This window comes from Palaemon carinicauda, chromosome 28, assembly GCF_036898095.1.
Source record: "Palaemon carinicauda isolate YSFRI2023 chromosome 28, ASM3689809v2, whole genome shotgun sequence".
Lineage (NCBI taxonomy): Eukaryota > Metazoa > Arthropoda > Malacostraca > Decapoda > Palaemonidae > Palaemon > Palaemon carinicauda.
Genome location: NC_090752.1, coordinates 19,543,449 through 19,569,080, shown reverse-complemented (window position 1 = coordinate 19,569,080; position 25,632 = coordinate 19,543,449). Strand labels below are relative to the sequence as shown.

The following is a 25,632-nucleotide window of genomic DNA, read 5'->3' as shown; positions in this document are numbered from 1 at the left end:
ACCATTTAGATATCTCCTGTTAACATCCCCGAACAGCGAGGTGCCGCTCAACATCCTACTACTACTAGCAATCCCTCGCCAGTGACGTCACACCTTTTAATAGCACGTTCTTTCGAACACTTATTTTACCTTTATGTGTGAATTTCGCTGGTTTTTACTGGATTTACCTCAAGATGTCGGACTCTACTGTCACTCCATCCAAGTTAAGTACCAGATCTATGAGTTTTGAGATTTTGGAGGGGGCCTTGCCCTTTTTTGCTTATATTATACAGCTTTATTATTCACGACCCCGCGTGGGTCTTTTATGGCGCTCGGCTCCCTCTTATCTCTCTCTCTCGTTCGTTCTTAACGATTTTCAATGAGTCCTCCATACTGATTGTTTCTCGTTATGAACTTTATGGGTTTCCACGGTTCACACACCGTATTAATTTTTATATTGTCCTGTTATTATGATAACAGTTATTAAATATACGTGTGCGTATTATCGGTAGGTTGGCATGCCTGGTCGCTTTCGAGCGTTCCTATTCCGCTATTATTACTTGGATTATTACGTTCGCACGCCACGGACTTGCTTATCATTTTAACATCATTCCTATGCTTGCATTAGCTCGAGGGGTTTTCATGAGTCAGATATTACATATTAGTTTGCATTTTGTTAGTACTTCACTGACTCTGTGTTATGTTGGTAGCCCTGCCGCAGCGCTGTCAGGCTTGGGTTTCTCCTATCTCATGTTCACTCCCTCGTTTGTTTTACGATTGATGTATAGTTAATTTTATTATTATTATCATCCAGCATGCCTTCCTATCTTATTTTACCATGTGTTATGTTTTTTATAGTGTTATTAGTCTTTCCACGTGATCATTTCAATTATGGGTCTGGCAGGTTGGTATACCTGCTATCGCCCCACTCCTAGCCTCCCTCCCGCCCGATACCCCACCCCAGGGTTACCTCCCTCTCTCTCTCGCGATCAAGTTAGAGTCACTTTATTGCGTTATGTTCCTCTCCCGGGGGCATTCGCTTTCTTTGCACGGGCGGTTCCCGTTGATCTGTCAGGCTTGCTATAATTATATATTAACGTACATTACTTACTCTTTTATACTACTCTACCCGGTCGTAGTCGTTTTCTTTCCGTCGCTCGTTTGGCCAACGATCGGCGGGAAGTTTTCGCTCGGTCCGTGGTACCTGTCATGTTATATTATTTATTAAGTTTTGTACGTGCTACTCCCTCGGTCCCGCACGTCACGGACCCGTTAAAGATCCCTTTCCCCCTCTAGTGTCACGCACCTCACGGACCGCATATGGATTTATATATATATATATATATATATATATATATATATATATATATATATATATTAAGACTTTCATTACGGGATCCCCGGAAGTAGCTTTTATACATTACCATCCGGTCGAGTTGTTTAGTTGCGCCTCCGGAGCCAACGTTACTCATTCTTACTTGGATTAACTTTATATATTAGACACACACATATATATATATATATATATATATATATATATATATATATATATATATATATATATATATATATATATATATATTAAGACTTTCATTACGGGATCCCCGAAAGTAGCTTTTATACATTACCATCCGGTCGAGTTGTTTAGTTGCGCCTCCGGAGCCAACGTTACTCATTCTTACTTGGATTAACTTTATATATTAGACACATATATATATTATATACGATCCTTGTTCTTGACCTTCCCTTCCCTCTTTTGATATGATCACAGTTACGGTCTGACTTAATTTCAATTCCTTTTACAACCAAAATAGATGTGTTATTTTGATATTGATATTTAAGCACTTCGGACCCCCCGGGTCCCGAATTTGCTTACATTCAATATACTTTATGGCTATATATAAAAGATTTATATCATGATATTGACATATATATACGTAGATATTTAAGCTCCGGGCCCTCCGGGCCCTTAATTTGCTTTCATTTAAGATACTCATGTATCTTTTGTCTTACAGACTGTATGTATATAAAACATTGTTATCATGATATTGATATATAAATCTTCTATCATGATATTGATATATAAATCTTCTATCATGATATTGATATCATTTAAGCACCCGGGGCCCCCGAGCCCCCGAGCCCCTATTTGCTTTCCTTCAGGATTCTTAATGTAAATATAGAAAAAAATTTTATCATGATATTGATATATGAATCTTTTATCATGATATTGATATCATTCAAGCACCCGGGGCCCCCGAGCCCCTATTTGCTTTCATTCAGGACTCCTGATGTATATATATATAAAACATTTTTATCATCAGGATTCCTGATGAATATATATAAAACATTTTTACCATGATAGTGATATATATAATTTGCTTTCATTCATGACTCCTGAATTATATATATATAAAACATTTTTATCATGATATTGATATGTAAATCTTTAAGCATGATATTGCTATAATTTAAGAATCCGGGGCCCCCGAGCCCCTATTTGCTTCCATTCAGGATTCCTGATGAATATATATAAAACATTTTTATCATGATAGATACATATATATATATATTTTAAGCATCGGGCCTCCAGGCCCCTAATTTGCTTTCCTTTGAGATACTCATGTATCATTTATTTTACAGACTGTATGCTGTGCAATGACGGCATGTGCCGCTGTCATCTATCAACCCTGCGGCCATGACATGTGTCATTCACACGCCCACTGTTCTGTCCGAGTGGATGACTTAGCTGTATGGCATCCAGACAATTGTTTAGTCTGCTACACAATGACCTCCACTCTAACATCTGACTCGGTGAGTACATTTTCATTGATACAGACTTGTAGGGAGTTACGATTAATTTCAAATATTAATTTTAAGGCCAGTAGTCCTCTGGACTTCCCGCATGCCTTTCACTTAGTGTCTATGAAGTCCTTGGACTTCTTCACTTTTCTTTGGCACAAATATCCCTCGCTAATAGTCTGTTCTCTTTCAGTGCTCCTAACTTGAGAAAGATACAGCTCGGGCTACCCTTAAGATCTGGATTGACGGGTTCGCCCGCAACGTGAAGGCCACACAGCCTTATATCATCTCTGAGGAATGGTGTTCCCGTCTCTACCCCCATGCTAAAACTTCACCTGCGGTCCCCAAAGAATTGGCGGATCCTATCATCGAAGAGACGGGCGGCACCCTAACTGAGGATGTCTCTACCCTCAACCTCGATGTGGAACCCATGGCTCTTGACGATCCTGATGCAGGTAGGGACGTAGGTGAGTCAGGTGGTTCCCGGGCTAAGATTCCTATCCCTAGCCCGGCTTTCTCTTCTACTTCAGAACACTCTTCTTTTCGAGGTTTTCCGGGGACAACCGGGACTGGTCTCAGTCCCCGGCCTGTTATCCCCAAGGTGAAGGCTCATCGTAAGACTTTATATATGACCCACAAGTCTTCCAAAGGCCACAGGTCTTCGAAATCATCAGCTTCGAAGGCTAAATCTTCCTCCACCAGAATCTCTCAAGACCCAATTGCTGTGCCTTTAACCTCTCACGGAGTAGTCTTCGTTCCGGCACCTGTTCCCCCCCCGGCGGAATCATCTAACCCGGTGGATTTTTTCGAGAAGATGTTTGCTCGTTTTGAGTCGATACTATCGTCTCATACGCAGCAATCACAAGAGAGAATAGCTTCTATGGAGAGCCTAGTTCAGGGACTCATGCGCTCGGGGCTGCCACCGCCACAACAGCAATACCCCATCCCCGACGCCTCCAAGCTTCCTCCTTTCAATAAGAATAACCCTTGGAGGTTGGCATTGCATGCCCCCTTCTCGGAGGGTATGTTGTCAAGCGGAGATTTCCGTACCCGGCCTCTTGCGGATTATGAATTCTACCCGCCGGGTCTTGAATTCCCCTTCCCGGGCTACGCTCGCCTCAAGGAAGAGGCTCTGATTTGATTGGATAAGGTCCCAAAGGAAACTGTTAATTTTCCTAAAGAACAGGCACAGTCTGTCTTGGTCCGCGTGTTCAATGAGTGGGATTGCTTGAACACAATTATTACAGCCTTACAAAAGTTCATATACTATGTTTGTGGCTGACGACCAGACCCCTACCCCATGTGCGACCAAGATCATAGAGACGGTCTTTCAGGCTATCAAGGAAGAGAAGCCTTTACCTCACCTCAGGGAGACCGACTTACCCTCCCTTCTCTTTCCGGGAGACAGTGAATGTTGGCGGAACGCCCCATCTACCTTCTCGGTAGGTAAGTTGAGCCCGGACTGTGCCTCGACGCAGTTCAGCGAACAGCTTCCCAAACTCCCAGAGTCTCTCATTAAATTGGAATATGAGTCGAGGTGTAGATTCAGCAGATCCCTTAATTCAGTTGTCCTTTCTGAATTGACTGTCACCACTTACACCGAGGAGAACCTCCTTAAGGCCCTCACTAAGTCACTTTAGCAAATCTTTATGGCTGACGCCTATGATTTTGCAAATGTCAGGACCCATTGTCGACGATACGTTCTATCCGAAGCCACGATTAGGGACGAACCTAATAGGCTCATCAAAGCTCCAGTCTGGGGCCCAGATCTTTTCCCAGGGGACTTAGTTAACTCGGTCCTTAGCGAGGCAGCTAGAGCCAACCAAAACCTCAAGGTTATGTGGGGCCTGGTTTCAAAGAGGAGATATGAGCCTACTAGTACCCCAATTCGAGGTAGGAAGAGATTGAGGCCCTTCCAATCTTCCCAATTCAGGCAACCTCTACAAGTAGTTCAACCGGTCTCAGTCCACGGAAGAACTACGTTCCTTCACAAAAGATCTGCTACTAATGAATGCAACCCAAAGTTTACGTCGCTTAAGATTTCACGGACGCTTGTTCAGCGTGCCAAAGAAAGACTCAGACAAACGAAGAGTAATCCGGGACCTGTCTCGTTTGAGTTCCTTCACTCGTTGCGACAAATCCCATATGCTTACCGTCTCGCAGGTGTGGACCTTACTTCCCCGTGGGGCCGTCACCACCTCCATCGATCTTACAGATGCCTACTATCACGTTCCAATAGCAAGGCATTTTCGTCCTTTTCTGGGCTTCAAGCTAGGCAAACAAGCCTATGCATTCAAAGTGATGCTATTGGGGCTCAACATACCACCCAGAATCTTCACCAAACTAGCAGAGACAGTAATTCAAAAGCTTCGGACTCAGGGGATACAGGTAGTAGCCTATCTAGACGATTAGCTAATCTGGTCAGTCAATGCCCAGATTTCCCGCGTAGCAACGAACAAAGTCCTCACCTTCCTTCAGCAACTGGGATTCCAAGTCAACCTTGAGAAATCCCGCCGGGTCCCACAGACCAAGTTTCAATGGATGGGACTACAAGGGGACCTGTTCTCCCATATAACGGATTTTGAGCGAAGCGAAAATTCTATTTTTGGGTGAGATGGCCATGTCGTCCTGATGGAAGTTCCTATAGGGTAGCTTCCTAGGGTATATTACAACTACGGCGATATTCCCAGAGAATTTACCTTAAGGTACCCAGAATTCTAACTCCTGGAGCGAATATCCCTAATGAAAGCACCAGGGATATCGCGAAATATCAGAGGACGTACTCTTGACACGCCACATGGCAATCTGCACCCCGAACAGAGATAACACTTCGAACGAGTCAATTGGCAAGAAAACGAAAACGAGAAAGAAAAAGGAGAGCCGTTCGCAAGGCTCTCTCTTCTCCAGTTTCGTAAGCGTGCATTGCGCCGATTCTGGCGCCATCTGTATTCCTTGTAGCGATACACGAGGTGCTACAGATACTGTATGTAGGGAGGGGTCCTACGGCCCTTTCATAGAAAGGGAAGGGCGGGTCCATCAGGACGACATGGCCATCTCACCCAAAAATAGATTTTTCGCTTTGCTCAAAATCCGTTTTTTGGGCTCAAGCCATGTCGTCCTGATGGAAGTATACCAGAGCATTACTGTATCTGTGGATTCTCAGAACGTGCCGTACTCCCCAGAGGTATTTCCCTGGTCGACTAGACCTAGAGACCTAAGATGTTACCGTTATACATCTTTTCAACTAACCATAAACCATGTTAGAGCTTCCTGCCCCCTACAGGGAAGAGTCCTACTAGACTCTGGAAAAGTCTCGAAGAGTACATATACCTATGTATGAATACCAGGCAAGCCAATATAGTGGTCTCACCCTATATTAAGTAAAGCATAGTTTGTAAAGAACCACTGCGTCAATATGAAATATCGACCAGTTCTCCACTCAATACTTGTATTGGACAAAGGTTTATATCCGCATAGGAGGAAACTTGTAAATCCGCCACCGTCCCCTTATGGGATGGAGTCCTCCCGCTAAGGGAAAGCATAAACCAATGCAACATTAGCTTGCATAAAGGAACAATCTATTAGAATTATCCCAGATAAATATACATAGAATGAATGCTCAATTATACCAAAAAATTGACACAGGTGAAGGAGATGCAAGGTTCTCAAGAACAAGTTTATTGACAGACAATAAATAGACAGGTTAACGACAATTATATATATATATATATATATATATATATATATATATATATATATATATATATATATATATAAGAGGAGGATAACCAAAACTTTAAGCATAAGTATGATAGTGAACAGGAACTTGTTTATCTGAAAGAAAAACATTAGTGCCACTTTTAACATACCGAGGTATCAAAGTCATAAAAGTCTGTATTACTAATCAGTCACATTAGCGTTAGAAACGCTCGGCACAAATGTCTGCACTTATGCCAGGTTCACCTTTGGAAGTGGAACAGTCAACGTGGGCAACTCGGTGCCCTCACTTAGTTTGTAGCACAGTATGTAACTACACACTCACCCTGGAATTAATCGTCCCAATTAAAACCACTGTTCCTCGCAGAGTTAAACAGCAGGGTTAACGACGCAACCCACTGCTACCACAGATCTCTTTAGTTGCTCCACTTGCTTCGCATAGTGGCGAAAGAACACTCTGGAAGACTTCCAGCCAGTGTATGAACGAAGATGTTCAAAATCCATACAATTAAAGAAATTTAAGGATGAGGCAACTTTCCTCGGATCGTGACCTGCAGGTGTACTGTCAGGATCCGCTCTGCGAATAAAATATGTGATTTTCGCCCTGAGTTGTTTCAGTGATAAATTTGAGCCTGATGTTTCTCCCCTGAATAGTTGACCACCCTTGAAGTCTGAAGTTCTACGAAGATAGACCTTTAGGCATTCTACTGGACATAGAGATGCATCTTCTTTCAGAGGGCAGATTCTCCAGGGACCCCACCTGTTGGTGGGTAACTCATTCTTGGCGAGAAACGTAGGATCCGGAAACAGGTTCAGTTCTCCCCCATCCAGGAACTGAACACGACCTTCCTCTCTCGAGAGGGCTACAATCTCACTAACCCTGGCCCCGGACGCGAGTGCAAATAGGAAAATAACTTTTTGGGTCAAATCCTTTAATGCACACTCCTCATTGTTCAACAGAAAAGCGAAATGAAGAACTTTATCTAAAGACCATGAAATGGGCTTTGGAGGTGCTGAAGGTCTGAGCCTAGCGCAGGCTTTCGAACTTTATTAAAGATCTCGTTAGCGAGGTCGACCTGGAAGGCATATAGAATGGGTCTTGTCAAAGCAGACTTACACGTTGAAATCGTGTTAGCTGCCAACCCTTGACCATGGAGGTAGATGAAGAAAGATAAGCAGAAGTCCGTCGAGATCTCCTGCGGATTCTTTGCCTTGACAAAGGCCACCCATTTTCTCCAAGATGACTTCTAGTAGATTTGCACTTATATTCCTCTAGGAAGTCTATGCTGGCTTTCGAAATCCCGAAACGCTTTCTCACCCCTAGAGAGAGAAAATCATGAGCTGCAGGGTCCGGGTTTTCTGTAATGAAGCGCAGACAGTCGACTTCTGGACTCGCTGGGTCAGAACTGGATCTGGTAGCGGTAGAAACTTCAACCGTAGTTCCAATGCCAGGGGGAGCCACACTCTGTTCGGCCACTTGTGGGCCACTATTGCCGCTACCCCCTTGAAGGATCTCAGTTTGTTGAGGACCCTCAACAGAAGGTTGTGAGGAGGGAACAGATAAATCCTGGACCATCTGTTCCAGTCGAGGGACATCGCGTCCACTGCTTCCGCTAAGGGGTCCTCGTATGGGGACACGTACAGGGGCAACTTCTTGTTGTCTTTCGTCGCAAAGAGGTCTATCTGCAGTTCTGGGACTTGACTCAAGATGAAGGAGAACGATCCTGCCTCTAGGGACCATTCCGACTCTATCGGTGTGAACCTGGATAGAGCGTCCGCTGTCACATTGCGGACTCCTTGAAGGTGAACTGCCGACAGGTACCACTTCTTCTTTTCCGCCAATCGGAAGATGGCCAACTTCACCTGGTTGAGAGGTGGCGACCTTGATCCTTGTCGATTCAAGCATCTCACAACTACCTCGCTGTCCAGCACCAACCTTATGTGGATCGAGTGACGCGGGGAGACTTTCTTTAAGGTAAGGAGCACTGCCATAGCTTCTAGAAAGTTTATGTGAAAGGTCTTGAATAAATTGGACCAAGTCCCTTGGGCCTTTTTCCGATGAGAGTGACCTCCTCACCCCTCCTTCGAGGCGTCTGTGTGAATCGTCACCGACGGGGGAGGTGGCTGAAGAAGTACCGACTTCTTTAGATGTCTGGCTTGGGACCAAGGCCTGAGAAGAGTACGTAGACGAAGCGGAACTGGTCTTCTCAGATCTCTTCGCGCGTTTGATGCATAACTTCTCCAAACTCCGGTTGCATCCTTTAGCTGTGCTCTTAGCACCGGGTCTGTTACCGAAGCAAACTGGAGAGAACCCAGTACTCTCTCCTGTTCGCGTCTTGATATCCTTTTGGAATCCCGAAGTCTCTTGACAGAACCAGCTATCTCCTTCCTTTTCTTCGCCGGGATGGAGAATTGGTGTGACATTAGGTCCCAGTGGATTCCCAACCACTGGAACTTTTGAGAAAGAGAAAGTCGAGACTTTTTTCTGTTGATCTTGAAGCCTAGATACTCTAAGAACTGGATCCCCTGCAGAGAAGCTTGCAAGCATTCTGTCTTGGATGCTGCCCACACCAGCCAGTCGTCCAGGTAGGCTACCACCTGAATTCCCTTTAGGCGTAATTGTTTGAGAGCTACGCTCGCAAGCTTCATGAAGATCCTTGGAGCTATATTTAGCCCGAATGGCATGGCTCTGAAGGCGTATAGTCTTCGTTGTAGCTTGAACCCTAGGTAGGGGGAGAGTCGACGATTGATTGGAACGTGCCAATAGGCGTCTGACAAGTCTATGGAGACGGTATATGCCCTCTTGGGCAGTAAGGTCCTTATGTGTTGCAGTGTTAGCATCTTGAACTTGCAGTTCACTATGAACTTGTTGAGTGGCGACAAGTCCAGAATGACTCTGAGTTTTTCCGAGTATTTCTTGGGAACACAAAATAGCCTCCCTTGGAATTTGATGGACTTCACCCTTCGGATCACTTTTTTCTCCAACAGTTCTTGGATGTACTCCTCCAGAACGGGGGTGGAGTGTTGGAAAGACCGAGGGCACGGGGGTGGAGTGCTGTACCAGCTCCAGCCCAGTCCATTCTTGCGTAGGCTGTGGGCCCAGGGATCGAAGGTCCACCGATCCCGAAAACTTTGAAGTCTCCCTCCTACCGGTATCCTCTCACTTGGACTGCTGTCCTGAGGTCTTGCCTCCCTGACCGCGACCACCCCTGAATGCCCTTCCCCTTGAGGAGCGCCTAGACGAGCCTCTGGCTGCTCCTCTAGGCTTTGCTCGAAAGGAAGTTGACTGCCCTTCGAACGTTGGGTTGAATGCCGGGGACTGTGTCGACACGGCCTGGGGTACCCACTGGAATGTGGTCGGGGTTTGTGCCACCATCTGGGGCACTGAAGGCATCGGCAATTGCTGTTGCTGTTGCTGTCTAAATGGCTTGGCTGGCCGAGACGGTAGCCTAGTCCTCTTAGTCTTCCTCTTTGGTTGGGGACCCTCATCCGGGGAAGACTTTCTCTTGATAGACAGGCCCCACTTCTGGAGAAGGTTTCTATTCTCCGTGGCGGCCTTATCAACAACTTCTTTGACCGATTCGCTAGGGAAAAGGTCTTTGCCCCAAATGTTGGAGGAGATTAGTTTCCTTGGCTCGTGCCTCACCGTAGCCGAGGTGAACACGAACTCCCTACAAGCTCTCCTCGCCCTGACGAAGCTGTAAAGATCCTTCGTCACTGTGGCCAGATGAGTCTTGGCCACTACCATGAACATTTCATGGACCTTGGGGTCACTTGCCATCGTCTCAAGAGTGGTCTGAAGAGACATTGAGGCAGCCAGTCTTTCTTTTGTCTTGAGCTCTCTCCGCAAAAGAAAGTCAGACAGCTTAGGGAGGTTCTCACCGAACTGACGTCCGGCAATATCAGCCTCCAACTTCCCGACTGAGAAGGTAAGATGGACGTCCTTCCAGTCCTTGTGGTCCATAGGTAGGGCCAGCGACAAGGGTTTACACTCCTCCAGGGAGGGGCAAGGCTTGCCAGCCTCGACTGCTTTTAATACAGCCGCAAACCCTTTCTGCAAAAAGGGGAAGGCTCTAGCAGGAGAGGACACAAAGGAAGGGAGCTTCTTACTCAATGCAGCTACCTTTGAGTTCGTGAAGCCCCTCTCTTTCATCGAAGATGAAAGCAAAGCTTGAGCCTTAGCATGGTCCATCACTATGACCTCCTTCGGCTCTGTCTCCTCCTTTGAAGCTGGTTCCTTCCTCAACCGGACATAACAGTCCGGATATGACCCTTTGCTGGGCCAGAATTCCACCTCCTCTAGGGGAACTGAACCCAACTTATCCGACATGACGATCTTTCCAATCGTCATCGGCATGTGCTCAGCATATCTCCACGGGTTAGCATCTGAGCACAAGGGAAGGTCTTTCACATTGAGCCTTTTCTGGGGCCCACGTGATGCTGCAAGCTTCTGCATCTGCAGTTCCATTGCAGCCGCCTTCTCATTATTCTCCTTCTGCATTTGTTGGATCATTCCAACAATGGAGGAGAGGGCCTGTCCCAGCTCTACTGGGAGAGCGGACGATGTTGAGGGAATAGGTTCAGGGATCTGAACCGGAGCAGCCGACACCTCGTCGGCCTCTTCCTCTACAATGTCTGGGGCTTGATCTTCATCCTGGTCTCCTGCCAGGAGGTCTTCCTCCAGACGCTCGGACACATCTGACATCCTGTCGTCCAACTGGATGTCTTGCAAGGCGACCGCGACTTCAGCATCCACCTGGATCTGAACTAGGGGGATCTCCTCTTGAGGCTGGGGAATCACTGCATCAGCTGATGCCCTAGGGAAAAGGTAAGCCTTCATCTTTTCACTTGGAAGATAAGGTCCAGAGGTGTTCTTCTGGAAGCCCCTTACCCAAGTACGAAGCTTCTCCCTTGCTATATCCCTTGATTCCGCCGTCCTAGGGGAATCAAAAGCCTCAGTAATCAGGTTAGAGCACACGGTACATACCTGAGGGTCCCAATACCGGAGATCACCCTTGGAGACAGCGCATGCTGCGTGCCTCCTACATAACTCATGTCCGCAGAAGTTCTTACTGCGGACGTTGCAGAAAACACTTCCGCACTTCGGATGGTCCTCCTGTAAAGAGAAGAAATTTCCATGAGTATCAAGTGAACTACGTATCACTGGATATGCACAGTTTAGCATAACAAATCAGAAAGGAAAGACACACACTTGTGTTTCCCGCACAACCAATTGTTGCAGCCTTCCAGATAATAAAATCGTATGGTTAATCTGTCCTAGAGTAACCAATGAAAAATTTCCAGAGGAAACAGGTGTAGCTCACACCTAAGATATGATTTTAAAATACCGGATAATAGACAAGAAAGAACTCACTTTCTTATCTGTAAGGCAACACCAAAGGGCTGTGCAAGACAACACATAAGTGTTAGAAAACACAGTGTTGTACCAATACTATACTATAGTTTTCTTCCTACAGTATATGCTATACTGAAGAATACTGGTACAGTATAGAAGGTAATGCGCCGGCCGGCACTTGCCGGCCGGCACACACCATAACTAGCTTTAAAGTATACTACTTAACAGCTATAAGGCGGCAGAACGCTGGTTCAAATGCATGTGCCGGCCGGCAGTAACTGCCGGCCGGCAACAGCCAATGTCGGCCGGCAATGATTGACGGCCGGCAACTACACAAGGTAGCACCCGGCTGCCGGCCACCGCTCATAGCGACCGGCAGACAAGGGCGTGACAATAGCCGGCCGGCAAAGGTAAACAACCGATGCCGGCCAGCAGCAAAAGAACCAGAGAACTTCGACTGCCCGGCTGCCGGCCACATAGGACGGCAGCCGGGTCGGGTACAGCACTAAAAGAAAACAGAATGGACGCCAGGATAAGAGAGTATACTACCTCCAAGCCCGGTAATCCGAAATAGTGCATATAAGGAAGGGGAGAATCTAATTCAGGCTTCCTGACCAATGCCGTCTGGCTCTACAGACAGACATGGATGAGGGACCAAGGGAGGTCCGGGCAGCACTCAAAGCAGAAGACCTTTGCCGGCCGGCAGAGTGTGCCGGCCGGCAAGGGACTGAGTCAATTCCACATCCTAACCTATACTAGGTCCAGATGTAGAATGACGTACAGTACTGTAACGGCTAGGCCATTACAGAGATAGAGGGGGAAGGGACAAAGAGGGTCCTACCAACCTTGCTTTAGTAAAGAATCACCCGCAGCCAAGAAAACTCATCTTAGCCTAAGGGAGATCCAAGGGGGGAGGCCAGCAATACTTGCCAACCCCCACTGAACCAAAGCAAGGAAGGTGTTGCTACTCCCAGGGAAAGGATCTTATCCTCCCACCGAGAACAGCAACAAGGACTAGTCTGCTAGATCACAAAAGAAGGAATCATCTCGTACAGAAACCTTCGGGAGTGACCTAAGGAGGCTAAGCCTCCTATGTCTGCGTCAGACTAGTGAGGGAGACTCTACCCCAAGCCAGACAAACACAGATTCAGACTAAAAAACTCTGATGTTCTGCCCCTCTCTGAAGCCAGACTTACTGGAACAGGAAGGTACAGTAACACCCCAATATAGTTGTATCGAAAGTTAATTCAGATAAACCACTAGGGTTAAGCCCAAGGCTTAAACAGAGGGAAAGGAATTGCATACCTTCTCCGAAGAAAAGAAAGCAACCGGGGAGTATGAGAAAGTATACTAAGGCTCCATAGGCAACTTAGCCTAGGCATCAAGAGAATCGATTACCTAAATCACCAAAACTCACTCGTATACTATCTTGGAAATAATCAATATAATCTTAAATGTATAAAACTGCCTAAAGCTTCAATAAAATTTTAAAACACTCGGAAATCCAAAAATCATGCAGGAAAGTACTAGGGCCAAACGACTAGGCTACATGGTCTAGCGTAGGCCAGAATTGGCGAATACTTCGCCAAAACAAACAATACTAAAAGCACGAATAAGGAAATCCTATGTAACGCTAAATAGCTAAAATTATTAAAGCAAAACCGCCGGGAACGTCGCTCTGGCTAACTAAAACTCATACCTAGCGAGCGACAGCGTCCAGGACGCCTCCGGTAGGCAACGGCTCTTGTAACAAAGATTATTACTATTAATCACTTTAAAAATTACCAAGAGCCTACATTCATACATAAAAGAAATAATACTCAACTTATCAGAGGCCGACGAAGTTGGAGAAAGCATAATAAGCGATTAAATCCAAGATTTTGCGAGAAACACAGGAAAAAACACCGAGTTGTTAAGCTACGCAAAAAGGAATACAGATGGCGCCAGGATCGGCGCAATGCACGCTTACGAAACGGGAGAAGAGGGAGCCTTGTGAACGGCTCTCCTTTTTCTTTCTCGTTTTCGTTTTCTTGCCAATTGACCCCTTCGAAGTGTTATCTCTGTTCGGGGTGCAGATTGCCATGTGGCGTGTCAAGAATACGTCCTCTGATATTTCGCGATATCCCTGGTACTTTCATTAGGGATATTCGCTCCAGGAGTTAGAATTCTGGGTACCTTAAGGTAAATTCTCTGGGAATATCGCCGTAGTTGTAATATACCCTAGGAAGCTACCCTATAGGAACTTCCATCAGGACGACATGGCTTGAGCTCAAATATATATATATATATATATATATATATATATATATATATATATATATATATATATTTTATATATATATATATATATATATATATATATATATATATATATATATATATATATATATATATATATATACAGTTAATTCTAATAGCCAGACCCTCTCCATCATGAGGCTCAATTCTACTCAGTACTCTAGAAGTTTTATTCCAGCTGTGAACAAGTTGCCGAATGAACTTCCTAATCAGATAGTTGAATCAGTAGAACTTCAAAAGTTCAAACTTGCAGCATATGCTTTTATGTTGAACAGGCTGACATAAGTCCTTTCAAAGTTTATAAATTAAATATCTGCTTTAATGTTGTTAATGTTTTTAAAATATTCTATTTTAATTTTCATTACTTCTTATATAGTTTATTTATTTCCTTATGTCCTTTCCTCACTGGGCTATTTTTCCCTGTTGGACCCTTGGGGTTATAGCATTTTTCTTTTCCCACTAGGGTTGTAGCTTAGCTAGTAGTAATAATAATAATAATAATAATAATAATGATAATAATAATAATATAGATAGATTGGATGTGAAAATGGCATCTGAAACATAAAGTGATAATAATTATTTTAGGTCTTCCAAAATACTTCAAAATTCATTAGCCTGTTGACTGTCACTATGGTCCAATTTTCTCCCTTAATCTATATCTGAGTCTATATCAAACTCCAAACTTCAAGATTAGATGCTCTCCTGTCTGCCTTCTGAATAAGAGGTGTTTTCACAAAAATTCCAATAGGCTCCACACTCCAAGAAACCCTCCAACCTATATACAACTTGGGGCTAAAGGCAGCTCTTCCAAAGTCTTCTTACTAAGGAGCTAAGTATTCAAAATATCCCAGAATCAGAGCCTGGTTCTAGCAATCCTAACAGGGAGAAGATCCCATAATTATTTTTTTTCATTCTAAATAGGATCTTTTCCATGTACTTTGTACTCTCCCAAGTCTTCCTTTGAATCCCATGGAAAGGCATCTTTGCAGAGCAATTGAGAGGTGGTTTGGATCCTACAGCAGTTAACATTATGTACATTCATAACATTATAAACCTAATATCTTAATTTCCCTAACAATAAATCTATGACACTGGGATTTTGTTTACTAGCACTGATATCATGGGTTGAAAGCAGACATCCCAGTGCATATCTTAAAATTCATTTTTCATTGATCTAATCTAAAATAGAATCAAATTATAAAACAATTATATTAGTTCTATTTCAACGGTATATTTTCATACTACTAATCACATATTTTCCTTTTCTGAACAAAAATAAACCAATAAATGTACTCTTCTGAATGCTATCAGTAGATAAAGGTGAGCTCTTGTCAGTTCAACCCTACTAAAACTATTTTTTTTCTGTCCATGAAACCAAATATTTGATAAGATAAAGATGCTAACCCATAGTTGCTTCCTTAAGACTGAACATCCTTTCCCTGCTACTCATGTTAGATATACATAAAATCTCAAGAATACTGGAATGACATTTTAAGTGAACACTAGAATGGCATTTTGATTGATCCTTTACATTAATGTTTTTCACAGTTGTATGCGAAAGATGAACTTGATATTCTTTAAGATGAATTTCTTAAAACATAACAAGAAGCATATTTCTTCTCAAGCACTAAACTACCATATCAACGACAATGCCTGATTAATTCTAAACTGGCTTATCTGGAGAAATAGGAGGCGTATCATCCGTGGAAAAGAAGAAGATCAGACCTTCCTTGTCATATATATACTCACCATATGAACATAATTTAACTATAAAAGAAAGAATTTAGGGAAAAACTAAGTAACAGGCATAATGGGTTACCCTAAGATATCTCTTTGGTGTAGACTTAACAGTTCCTCTTTTGTTTCAACACGGCAATTTTGTCATTGTGCAAAGGAAAAGATAATGCTTTTGGCTAAGGTGTTTGACAGTAATTATAGCAATGAAAAGTATTATATTCCTCATTACATTTCCCCCAAAGTTCAGCAAACCAGTAAAACTTTCCAGTCCCACAAAATTAAGAGTTTTTTACTTGAATTTGACACTTTTGTAATACTGTAGGTGATTTCTAAGCGTTGAAGTTGTCTGAGGATTTTGTAAGTTAACTAAAAGGGGTTAGGTTTGCAACTTGAAGAATTGGATTTGTTACTCCATTTAGCACTTGTGGCTGTGGTAGCTTTAGCCCTGCTGATTACAGCTCAATTTTTGTAACTTCCATATCATCTAATATCTGAACATCTGTTGGCAAAATATCTAACTGCATAGGTTGAAAGTAATCCTCTATTTCCTATTTTGCTGCTTAGCTTGGTGTTAGTCATGTTCTTCTTACAGTTTCCTGTGTTGTAAAAAAAAAACTTTGATTCTAGTTCTGAAGTTCCTAACTAGCCTTGACTTTAGTTCTACTTTTCACCACATTAATCATTGTTCCATCGTTTTCAAATTTGAACAGATGAGAGTGGTATTGATTGATTGGTAAGATTAATTGTTAATAGGTACCAAAAACAATACAAGAATGTGTAATATGTTTTTTTTATATATTATATATGCATGGTGTTTGCTTTAGCTTTCAAAATAAGCTTGTTGCTAATGTAAATAAGGCTTCTCACTAGCATTCAATCTCATCTCGAGAGTAGACCAAGATGTATCTATAGAAAGTGCATGGTGAAGAATATGGAGAAGGAAATTAAACTATAACAAAAATCTAAGTATTTCCGATTTTAGGCCTCTGGCATTACTGTACCTACCTAGATCTTTTCCTTGACAATGTTTCTTTAACTACATGGGGCTACAATGATATGCAATATTTCACATTTGATTACAAATAAACTTTTGCAAAAGAATATCTGCTTTGTATGTTCTCCAAATGCAAATAAAATTTGGTAGATTTTGGAAGTCTTACAAGACATTTAGAGACCTGTCTTTCATAAGGAAGTATTCTGATTACCTTTTTTACCATGTTTTGACTATTGTTCATCAGCAGGTGTCACTCATCTTTATGTGCTAAATAAAATCTTCAGGTGCATTAAATGTCTTATCCCTGATCTGGATATCAGTTCCTGGCACCATTTTATCAACTGGCTATGGCAACCACCACATACTACTAAGCATGCAGCAAATTCTGAACTCTTGACTTTTGTTCTGTACTGCTCAATACTCTAAAAGCTTTATTCTCGCTGTGACCAGATTGTGGAACACTCTCGCCAACCAAATAATTGAATCAGTTGAGCTTCAGTTAAACAGGTTGACATTCGCCTTTAGCAGTTTATATGTTATTTACTTATTTAACAGCACCATTTAATTTATTTGGTTTTAATTTATGTTTTTCTTGTATAATAATAATAATAATAATAATAATAATAATAATAATAATAATAATAATAATAATAATCTTTTGACATCTTGAAATTATTATTTTCTTAGCCATTTACCAGTTTTTTAGTTACCCTATGAAACTCATAGGGCCTAACACTTGTTCCCGATTCTGAATGAGAATGCCTCCTCGATCAAGGTAAAATCATGACATATCTACACATGTCATGCAAGTAAGAAAACAACTCTGTATTACCATTATCTTTTTAAATTAAATAGATAGTATTATACATAAATCAATGGTTTACTCATTGTACATTAAAAAACACTTTGGAAATAAATATTGTAATAAAAATACAAACCAATGGCTTAAACTGACGACTATCCTCCCTCCATAAGAAAGTTACATACCAAATGATAGGAAGCCAGGTATGAGGTCATACACCACTTGAATAGAATCTCTCACCTGTTAAGGTGATATTGAATTATATAATTTCTCACTTTAAAACAAAGCCTAAGGCTGAATTATGCAATGGTTTTTATTAGAAAAACTCATATTAAATCAGGCGAAGAGTTAGCCGAAAAAACTATCCTGTGATGATTTTTGCTAAAATACATGAATTAAGAAATATTTACCTTGAACAGTCATTCTGGCACGTGCTGTTGCAAAGCCAACATGATTTTCAGCACTGCATTCATATATACCATCATCATCTTCGGTAATGTTGTATACATACAGTGAACCATCAGCTTCAATCCTAAAGAATAGACAACATTTTAGGGGCAGAAGACATTGTTAGTAGTAAACTGCAATACAGTACACTGTACTTACACTGTTTGAAGCTTGACAGAATAAAATATAATTATCAGGACCACCAATTTGGGGACTAGGTTTTTATTATGTAAAGTACACATATTGTTCCATTTTATCAGAAAAGTATTACTTATGACAAAAATATATGGTTCTGAACAGAGAATAATCTTCAGCATCATCTGTCATCCTAATTTACAGTTGGCAAAGATCCCACATCAGAATTGGCATTGCAACGACTGCAGTAAATAACCCCCACTAATCTCCTAATACATTTCTTACTGTTCAATGCCAAAACAGAATTTATCAACAGGATATGAGATGCAGGACTAAGACGACCTGACAAATAAAATTCTACATGTAATTCCTGGGTAAATGAAAATGACTGGGGATGGGTTGGGAAACCAGGCTTTAGAATATGTAAGGAGATATTTGAAATTAACAGCAAAACTAATTTGTCGTTTCCATTTTCAATCAATTAGATCATTTTTATTTGATGTGAGATTTCAAGCAATATGAAACAAGATTTAATCTATTCTGGCTAGATCTTCGTATGAGTAATAGATTAGTTATTACCATTCCAATAGATATTTACCAATATCGTTCAATGTAAAAATGTTCCTCAAGCTCAAAAAAAAAAGAAAAAAAAAACAGCAACAATGAGAATGTTGAAATATTTTTGTCCCTGCAACATGAAGTGAAAAAAATAATTGTTTCTCACAAACAAATTTTCTGGTTACAGGTAACAAACTTATATATTTCTAAAAAGGCATAAAATCTTGTAAATGTTTTCACAATGAAGTTGTTCAAAACTTATTTACCAATGAAGGATGAAAGAATATCAGTCCTTTGAAAACTTCCCAGCTTGTAGTGATAAGCAAACAATATCTTTTCCGATTAGTAATCTGAGTAGGCTTTAAAGTATAACATTCTTGAAACTGCTATTTTCACGAAAGAAAATACTTGTTAATACGATTAATTTCCCTCCACTACAGCATAATATAGAATTAGAGAAATTTTTTAAAAATCAAAGTAAAAATCATGTTATGATGTTACAAACCTCTTAGCAGCTGATTGAAAGGAAACCTAAAGAAGTAGTACTATGTAAATTGCATAGAAAAAAAAAAATTACCCGCAAAAATATCCCCATCAAAATTCCATCCAAGGAAAATTCCATCCATGAAGATTCCAAACACGAAAATAATGAAATTTCTAAAAGAATATCATTGAATAATTCGAATACAGGTTTTCACTCAATCATATAATTGCATTTCTTGATTTTTTGTTTACTCATTATTTGTTATTTATCATTTATTTGTAATGTATTAATAATATTTTTCTTCTATCAAATTATTCTACTGTAATTTGTAATCGGATTGTTTTAGTCTAAAACTTCTAAGTTAAAGGAATATAGAAAACAGATAAAGTCATATGAAATTTATCCTTAAATTTAGTTCAATATATTTCTAATATAATTCTTAGGATACAATCAGATTAAACATAATATGCAAATCAATAATAATGCCTATTACTTTTTGATAAAAGCTACGGGCAATACCTTTCAGAAATTCAATAATGCAGAATAGTAATAATTTTCAACTAGATTTTCAAGTCATTCATTTCTAGACATTTCCTTTTTGTGAACTATTTTTGTGTTTATAAAAGCCTCCTCTATTTGCAGTGCAGAACAAAATACCCACAAATTTGGATGAATATGTGTAAGAGACTCTTTAAGCACTGTTAAAAGATTCTATGTGAATGTTTGCTCTTGGTTCATCATTTAGAGTACTTTCATGTACACTCCAGATCTTTATCTGGCAAAGGGATCTTTGTCTTCTTTCCTCTCTTCCGCGCTGAAAACCAATGCACAGTTAACCCTTTCTTTACGCGGGGGTTTAGGTAACAGACTACCGTGAAAAGTAAGAACCCATAAATACTTGTGCCCTAGGATGGGTTAAGTCCTAACCTACCAACTCACTGACCATTGCCTAAGTGCGGTCGACTAACACGCAAAGTAACCCATTGTACTCACTAATATTGTTTTTACTTGGTTTCTATAGCAGTAGAAGTATTGTATTCCTGTATGATCACATTTCAGTAAATGTACAGTACATGTACACTCGTGTACCAAGTACAGTACTGCACACGGAAAGAATACGGCACAGTACACAAACTCGCTTATGCTGTAGTGTATATTACTGTAATATATGTACAGTACTATCACTTCAGCTTAATTAGCTGAGGTAACATTTGTAATTGTTCACTGTTTCCGGCTGGTCGACTTGCGCAGTTCAAACTCACTGTGTATGTAACCTACATCTACATTACTACTGTAAAATATGGTAGTATTTTGTATACAGTACAGTTGCTAATATAGCAATAACACTAGGTTATTATACACAAGTATGAAAAAATTAAAATTAAATGTGTCAGGATAACACGACCTGTGACGAATTTTTCTTCACTCTTCCTCTTCCTTTTGTATTTTAGGCTCTCTCCTAATAAGGTAGCTACCCCTTAAATGTTTTCTCTTACATTAAGTTTTCTTTACCAAAACATCAGGAGAACTATTCTAAACTAAATAAACTTATTGACAATAGCGTACGCTAAGCTCGTGACGTCACAGCGTAGAAACCCACAGCAAAAGCCTTGCGCCGGCGTAAGCTGGTTCTTTCCTCAAACTATGTGAGTTGAGATAAATTATTAACTGGTTTTGAATATAATTTTAATGCTGCTGACTTAAATGCAGCTTATATTTCTCAGTACCAATTAAGGTTTGTTAATTCCAAGATGTATGCCCATTGCACCAGCCCATTGCTAATTTCTGCTTTAAACTATGAATTTCTTAGCATGCCGGAATAGGTAGGATTATTGTATGTAAACTCCCTTAGAGCAGCAAGATTTCTCTAAGTATTTTGTACAAAATGCTGCCTCCTATGCACTCCTTACGACAATATATTGCCCGATATGGCACCTCCACTGGGTTACTCACGCATTATGACCCATACCAGTTTTTGAAGGTGAAGCCAGGTGAACCCTCAAGACCCAAGCGTCGACCCATTCGTTCAGAAGCCATTGTTGTGACCGGCTGACTGACCTGGTCAGTCAATCTCTGCACCTGTGGCTCACCCCCAACCCCACCCCAAAGCTCTTCTCACACCAGGACCTGCCGAGTGAAAATAGGGAAGAAAACGAGCCTGGTAAACCATATATGCCAAAACTGACGATTCCAGGGGTGGGCCAGTCAAGGGTGCATTGTGCAAACTGCAACTATTCGGTCAACAGCCATTTAAGGACAAGGACTGTCTTTCAAGGAGTGCAGGTAAAAATACGTGGCCACTTAGTTTCTCCCCCATTTTTAGCTTAGATTAATTTTTGCTTAATTAAGGTTTAACTGGCTGTTACATATTTCTGGTTCTGTGCGGTGGGATTGTGTGTACAGTTTTTGTATATCATTTTTTCTTTCGAGACTAGCAGTTTCAGAGTCATCGGGCCACGTGTCCGTCCAAATTTCAATTCTCAAGCAACCATATTTTTCATTATTTTTTTGCATTTCTTTTTATTACATTTTGTTTTGATACTTTTACTTTTTGTTCAGATGTCCGTTTCCTTTAATGTAAATTTGTATCACAAATCAAGATTAGGTTAATTAAACCTCGTCGTATTTCTACTCCTCCATTTATTTGATTATGTCTATTGTGAATATTTAATCTTGCGACAGTATGCCCGATATTTTGAAAGGAGTAAGTAACTTGAAATAAGTGTGTTAGCAAGTGACTTAGTATTGAATCTATCTGCTTTGAAGGTAAAGATCCATATCTTTAACTTTACTTTACATCACTGCTCCCATTTTTTGCTATTGTCTCAATAATTACTTAACGTAAGATTCCTGTCCAGCACCTCACTGTGGTCCCTGGGATGGAGCCGAAACAGAGCCTAAGAGTGTAGATGACCTTAGACCTGACAAAGCTAGAGTAGGTCATCAAATTACTTTTATTTCACGAGTGGAGTTTTTAGGCCTTTGGACAGAGTACAGTTCTTTGCATTTGAGTGATGGTTAGTGAACTATGTCATGAAAGTTATTAATAGGGTGTTTGTGCCCTGAGCGATAGTGCTCCTTATCCTCCCCTGTTGATCTTTTAGGAACTGATGTAGGAAGATTTACCTGGACTAACAAGTTCCCCTCAACACTTAAAAAATCTCCACACGACCAACCAATTATGTATGAAGTTCTACAAAATAAGTCTGAAGCATGATGCAACTCTTTGAGCCCTCTAATGTTTTGTGCATGAGGTACCGTAATGTACATATCACATTTTATATTAAAACCAATAAAAGTTCACGGGATATGTTCAGGTTTTTTACATCTAAACATGATTCAGCACAAAAAGGACTCAACCGGGAGATGTTCACTTAGATTCAAAAGTCCGTCGACACTCAGGAGGATTCGTTCGCCAGAAGTCTCTAGTTTTTTATTACTTCTTAGGAAATAGGCAGAGCTTTGTCCAACCTCAGCGAACGCTGGAAAACATTAAAAATCTAGTTGCCATATTTCATACAGTGGTATCATTTGACATCTCAACTATCCAATATAAGTACACAAAACACACACACAAACATATATATATATATATATATATATATATATATATATATATATATATATATATCTATATATATATATATATATATATATATATCTATATATATATATATATATATATATATATATATATATATATATATATATATATAAATTCATATATATATGTATATATATATATATATATATATATATATATATATATACATATATATATATATATATATATATATATATATATATATATATATATAGAATCTGTAAAGCATGTAAAAATTAATGAAATATCATAGCTTAATAATTCCTTCCGTTAACAGCTACATTAGATTGTTCGGAGATGCGGCATTAGTTTTGTTCAAGTTTCAGTTATGGCTCGATGCTGTAAAATATTCATAAAAACACCATAAATGAGTTATACAGACGGGCCTTGAGGACATTCAGAGAGAGAGAGAGAGAGAGAGAGAGAGAGAGAGAGAGAGATTACAGTAGTTAATATAGTAATTGGTCACCATATAATTTGATTTATAGACATTCATGCATATCAAAAGAAATTTTTACTTGATATTACAATGTTTCCAGTAAAAATTATTGTATTATGCTTCTAAAAACTCATTGGTATTTTTAAAATGCTATATTGATTGCTAAAGACTTTCATCAGCCTTTAGATATTCATAGATAGGAACATTTTGTAATACATAAGGATACTATACAGGAAAATATTTCCCAATTCATTCAGATTCAAGGGGAAGTGCCATCTCAGTCTTTAGTTCGCGAACCACTTGCCGTTTATTCATCCACTTTTTTACCTTCCTTTTCGATGAATTTTGCCGTCTCACCTCCCGTATTCGTGGCCAAGAACGGTTAACATTGACATTTAAACTAAAATTTTAAATGTATACAGTAAAATCTTTGCTGTGTTGCTAATTTAAACTTTATCACAGGACCTTTAATTCGCTTGTTTTATATGTATATATATATATATATATATATATATATATATATATATATATATATATATATATATATATATGTGTGTGTGTGTGTGTGTGTGTTTTGTGTATTTGTAGTGAATACGCGAGAGACAAATGATACTACAGTATTAAAAATGGCAACTTGATTTGTAATATGTTTAAGCATTCGCTGTGGTTGGACAAGGCTCCGCCCATTTCCTAAGAAGTAGTAAGAAGACCAAATTTTTATTTGTTTTGTCATAGTAACACTAAAGACCCCTGACGAGCGATTCTCCCAGAGTGTCGGCGGACTTTTGAATCTAAGTGCACACGCGAGGATATATGATGCAAGACTGAAGCTGAGTGACTGAGAGATGTGGTGTTGTGCTGTGCAAAGAAGTTCGGTTGATTTTAAATCATTGGCCGTAAGAATACTTATCGTGAACCAGCAAATATATGCTTTTATTTAATAGCAAAATTGTGAGGAATAACCTCGCGAAAAGCAAGGCTTGTCTGTATGTTTGTTCAAAATATGAAATTAATTCTATATATCTTTGTCTTCCCAAAGCATTTGAGAAGCATCAACAACATCCTGACTGTGTAAAAATGCCAAAGCACTAAAATATTTTACTTTTATTGCTAAAAAAAAGAATTAGTGTTGTACTGTAGGGTTTTGCTAGTTTGTAAACCTTACCCCACCGGGACTGATCAAAAGGAAGCAAAAATCCTGAAATACCTGAAAGCATTGTGCAAGGCTAGATTGAAATCTATAATACATTGAACTGGATTACTGTTTAGATGAAAATCAAGAATAGCATAAAAAGTCTTAGGTAGATGGCCTCTTGTTTATTAGACAACAGATAAAAAAGATGCTGTAAACACCTCTCTTTAATAACAAATTGAGCCATGAATAGCTGGGTCCAGAGATTTGAGAAAGTTTTGAATGTTCAATCACAGGACCATATATTACTCGCTGATAGATCATCCAATTTCAATTCAGTAGCAAACAATAGAATATGGTCTGTATTATCGATGCCCCTACCATATGGTAAAAAAAAGTGATCCATCAGAGAGATATTGGAATAGATATGACCAATTAGGAAATAATTTGTATTTTTCTTAACAATACAAACTTGAAGCTCTTTACTGTGGAGTATTTATTTTGACAAATCTGAAACCAGCCAATAAGTTTTTTCGCATGGGTGCAATTACCCACTGCTAGTTAGAGGAGGAGCGGGGTAGGGCAGTCCCCCAAGCATACCAGCACTACCGACTAACCGTCACTTTTACAATTGCAGCAGGACTCTTCGGAGGTAAGTGCTAGTGAGTACAGTATGTATAAAGAGCTCCAGGTTTGTATTGCTTGGAAAATACAAACATTTCCAACTTTGTCATTTGTTCCAGTGCAACATACAAACCTTTTGCTCTTTACTGTGGTGACTCACCTTTAGGTGGGTGGAAGTCCGCAACCAATTGGCTGGTAACTGTCCCGGGGTGGCATTTTGTGCTCCGTACAGGTTGACCTTGAGGGACCCTTGCACCTTAATCAGTGCTGGAAATAAAGAATGTCCCTGAATATTTAATTTAACCTAGAGCTGGGCTGAGCCCTTTACTAAATCTCAATCTTTTCCGACTCCTTGACTGGAAGATGGGGAAATAACAAATAAATACACATATATCAGGTTGCCCAAAGAGCATGATGCTCACCCATAGATAGTCGAGGTCAGCTGTACTAAGTTCCTCAGATGCTGTACCTCAAAAGAGGGAAGGATGAAGTGGGAAGTGGCCAGTCACTCTCACATTCCCCCT

At 40.3% G+C, this 25,632-nt stretch overlaps 1 protein-coding gene across 2 annotated transcripts in view; it reads right to left on the bottom strand.

Annotated features, from left to right (window-relative positions):
* Nucleotides 1–25,632, bottom strand: part of Pxn (Peroxidasin) — a 425,335-nt gene that overhangs the window by 243,705 nt on the left and 155,998 nt on the right. For both annotated transcript variants that reach the window (XM_068351797.1, XM_068351798.1), the window contains exon 14: nt 18,096–18,217. In XM_068351797.1, coding sequence (XP_068207898.1) covers nt 18,096–18,217 — 122 coding nt within the window. The remainder of the gene's footprint in view (nt 1–18,095; nt 18,218–25,632) is intronic.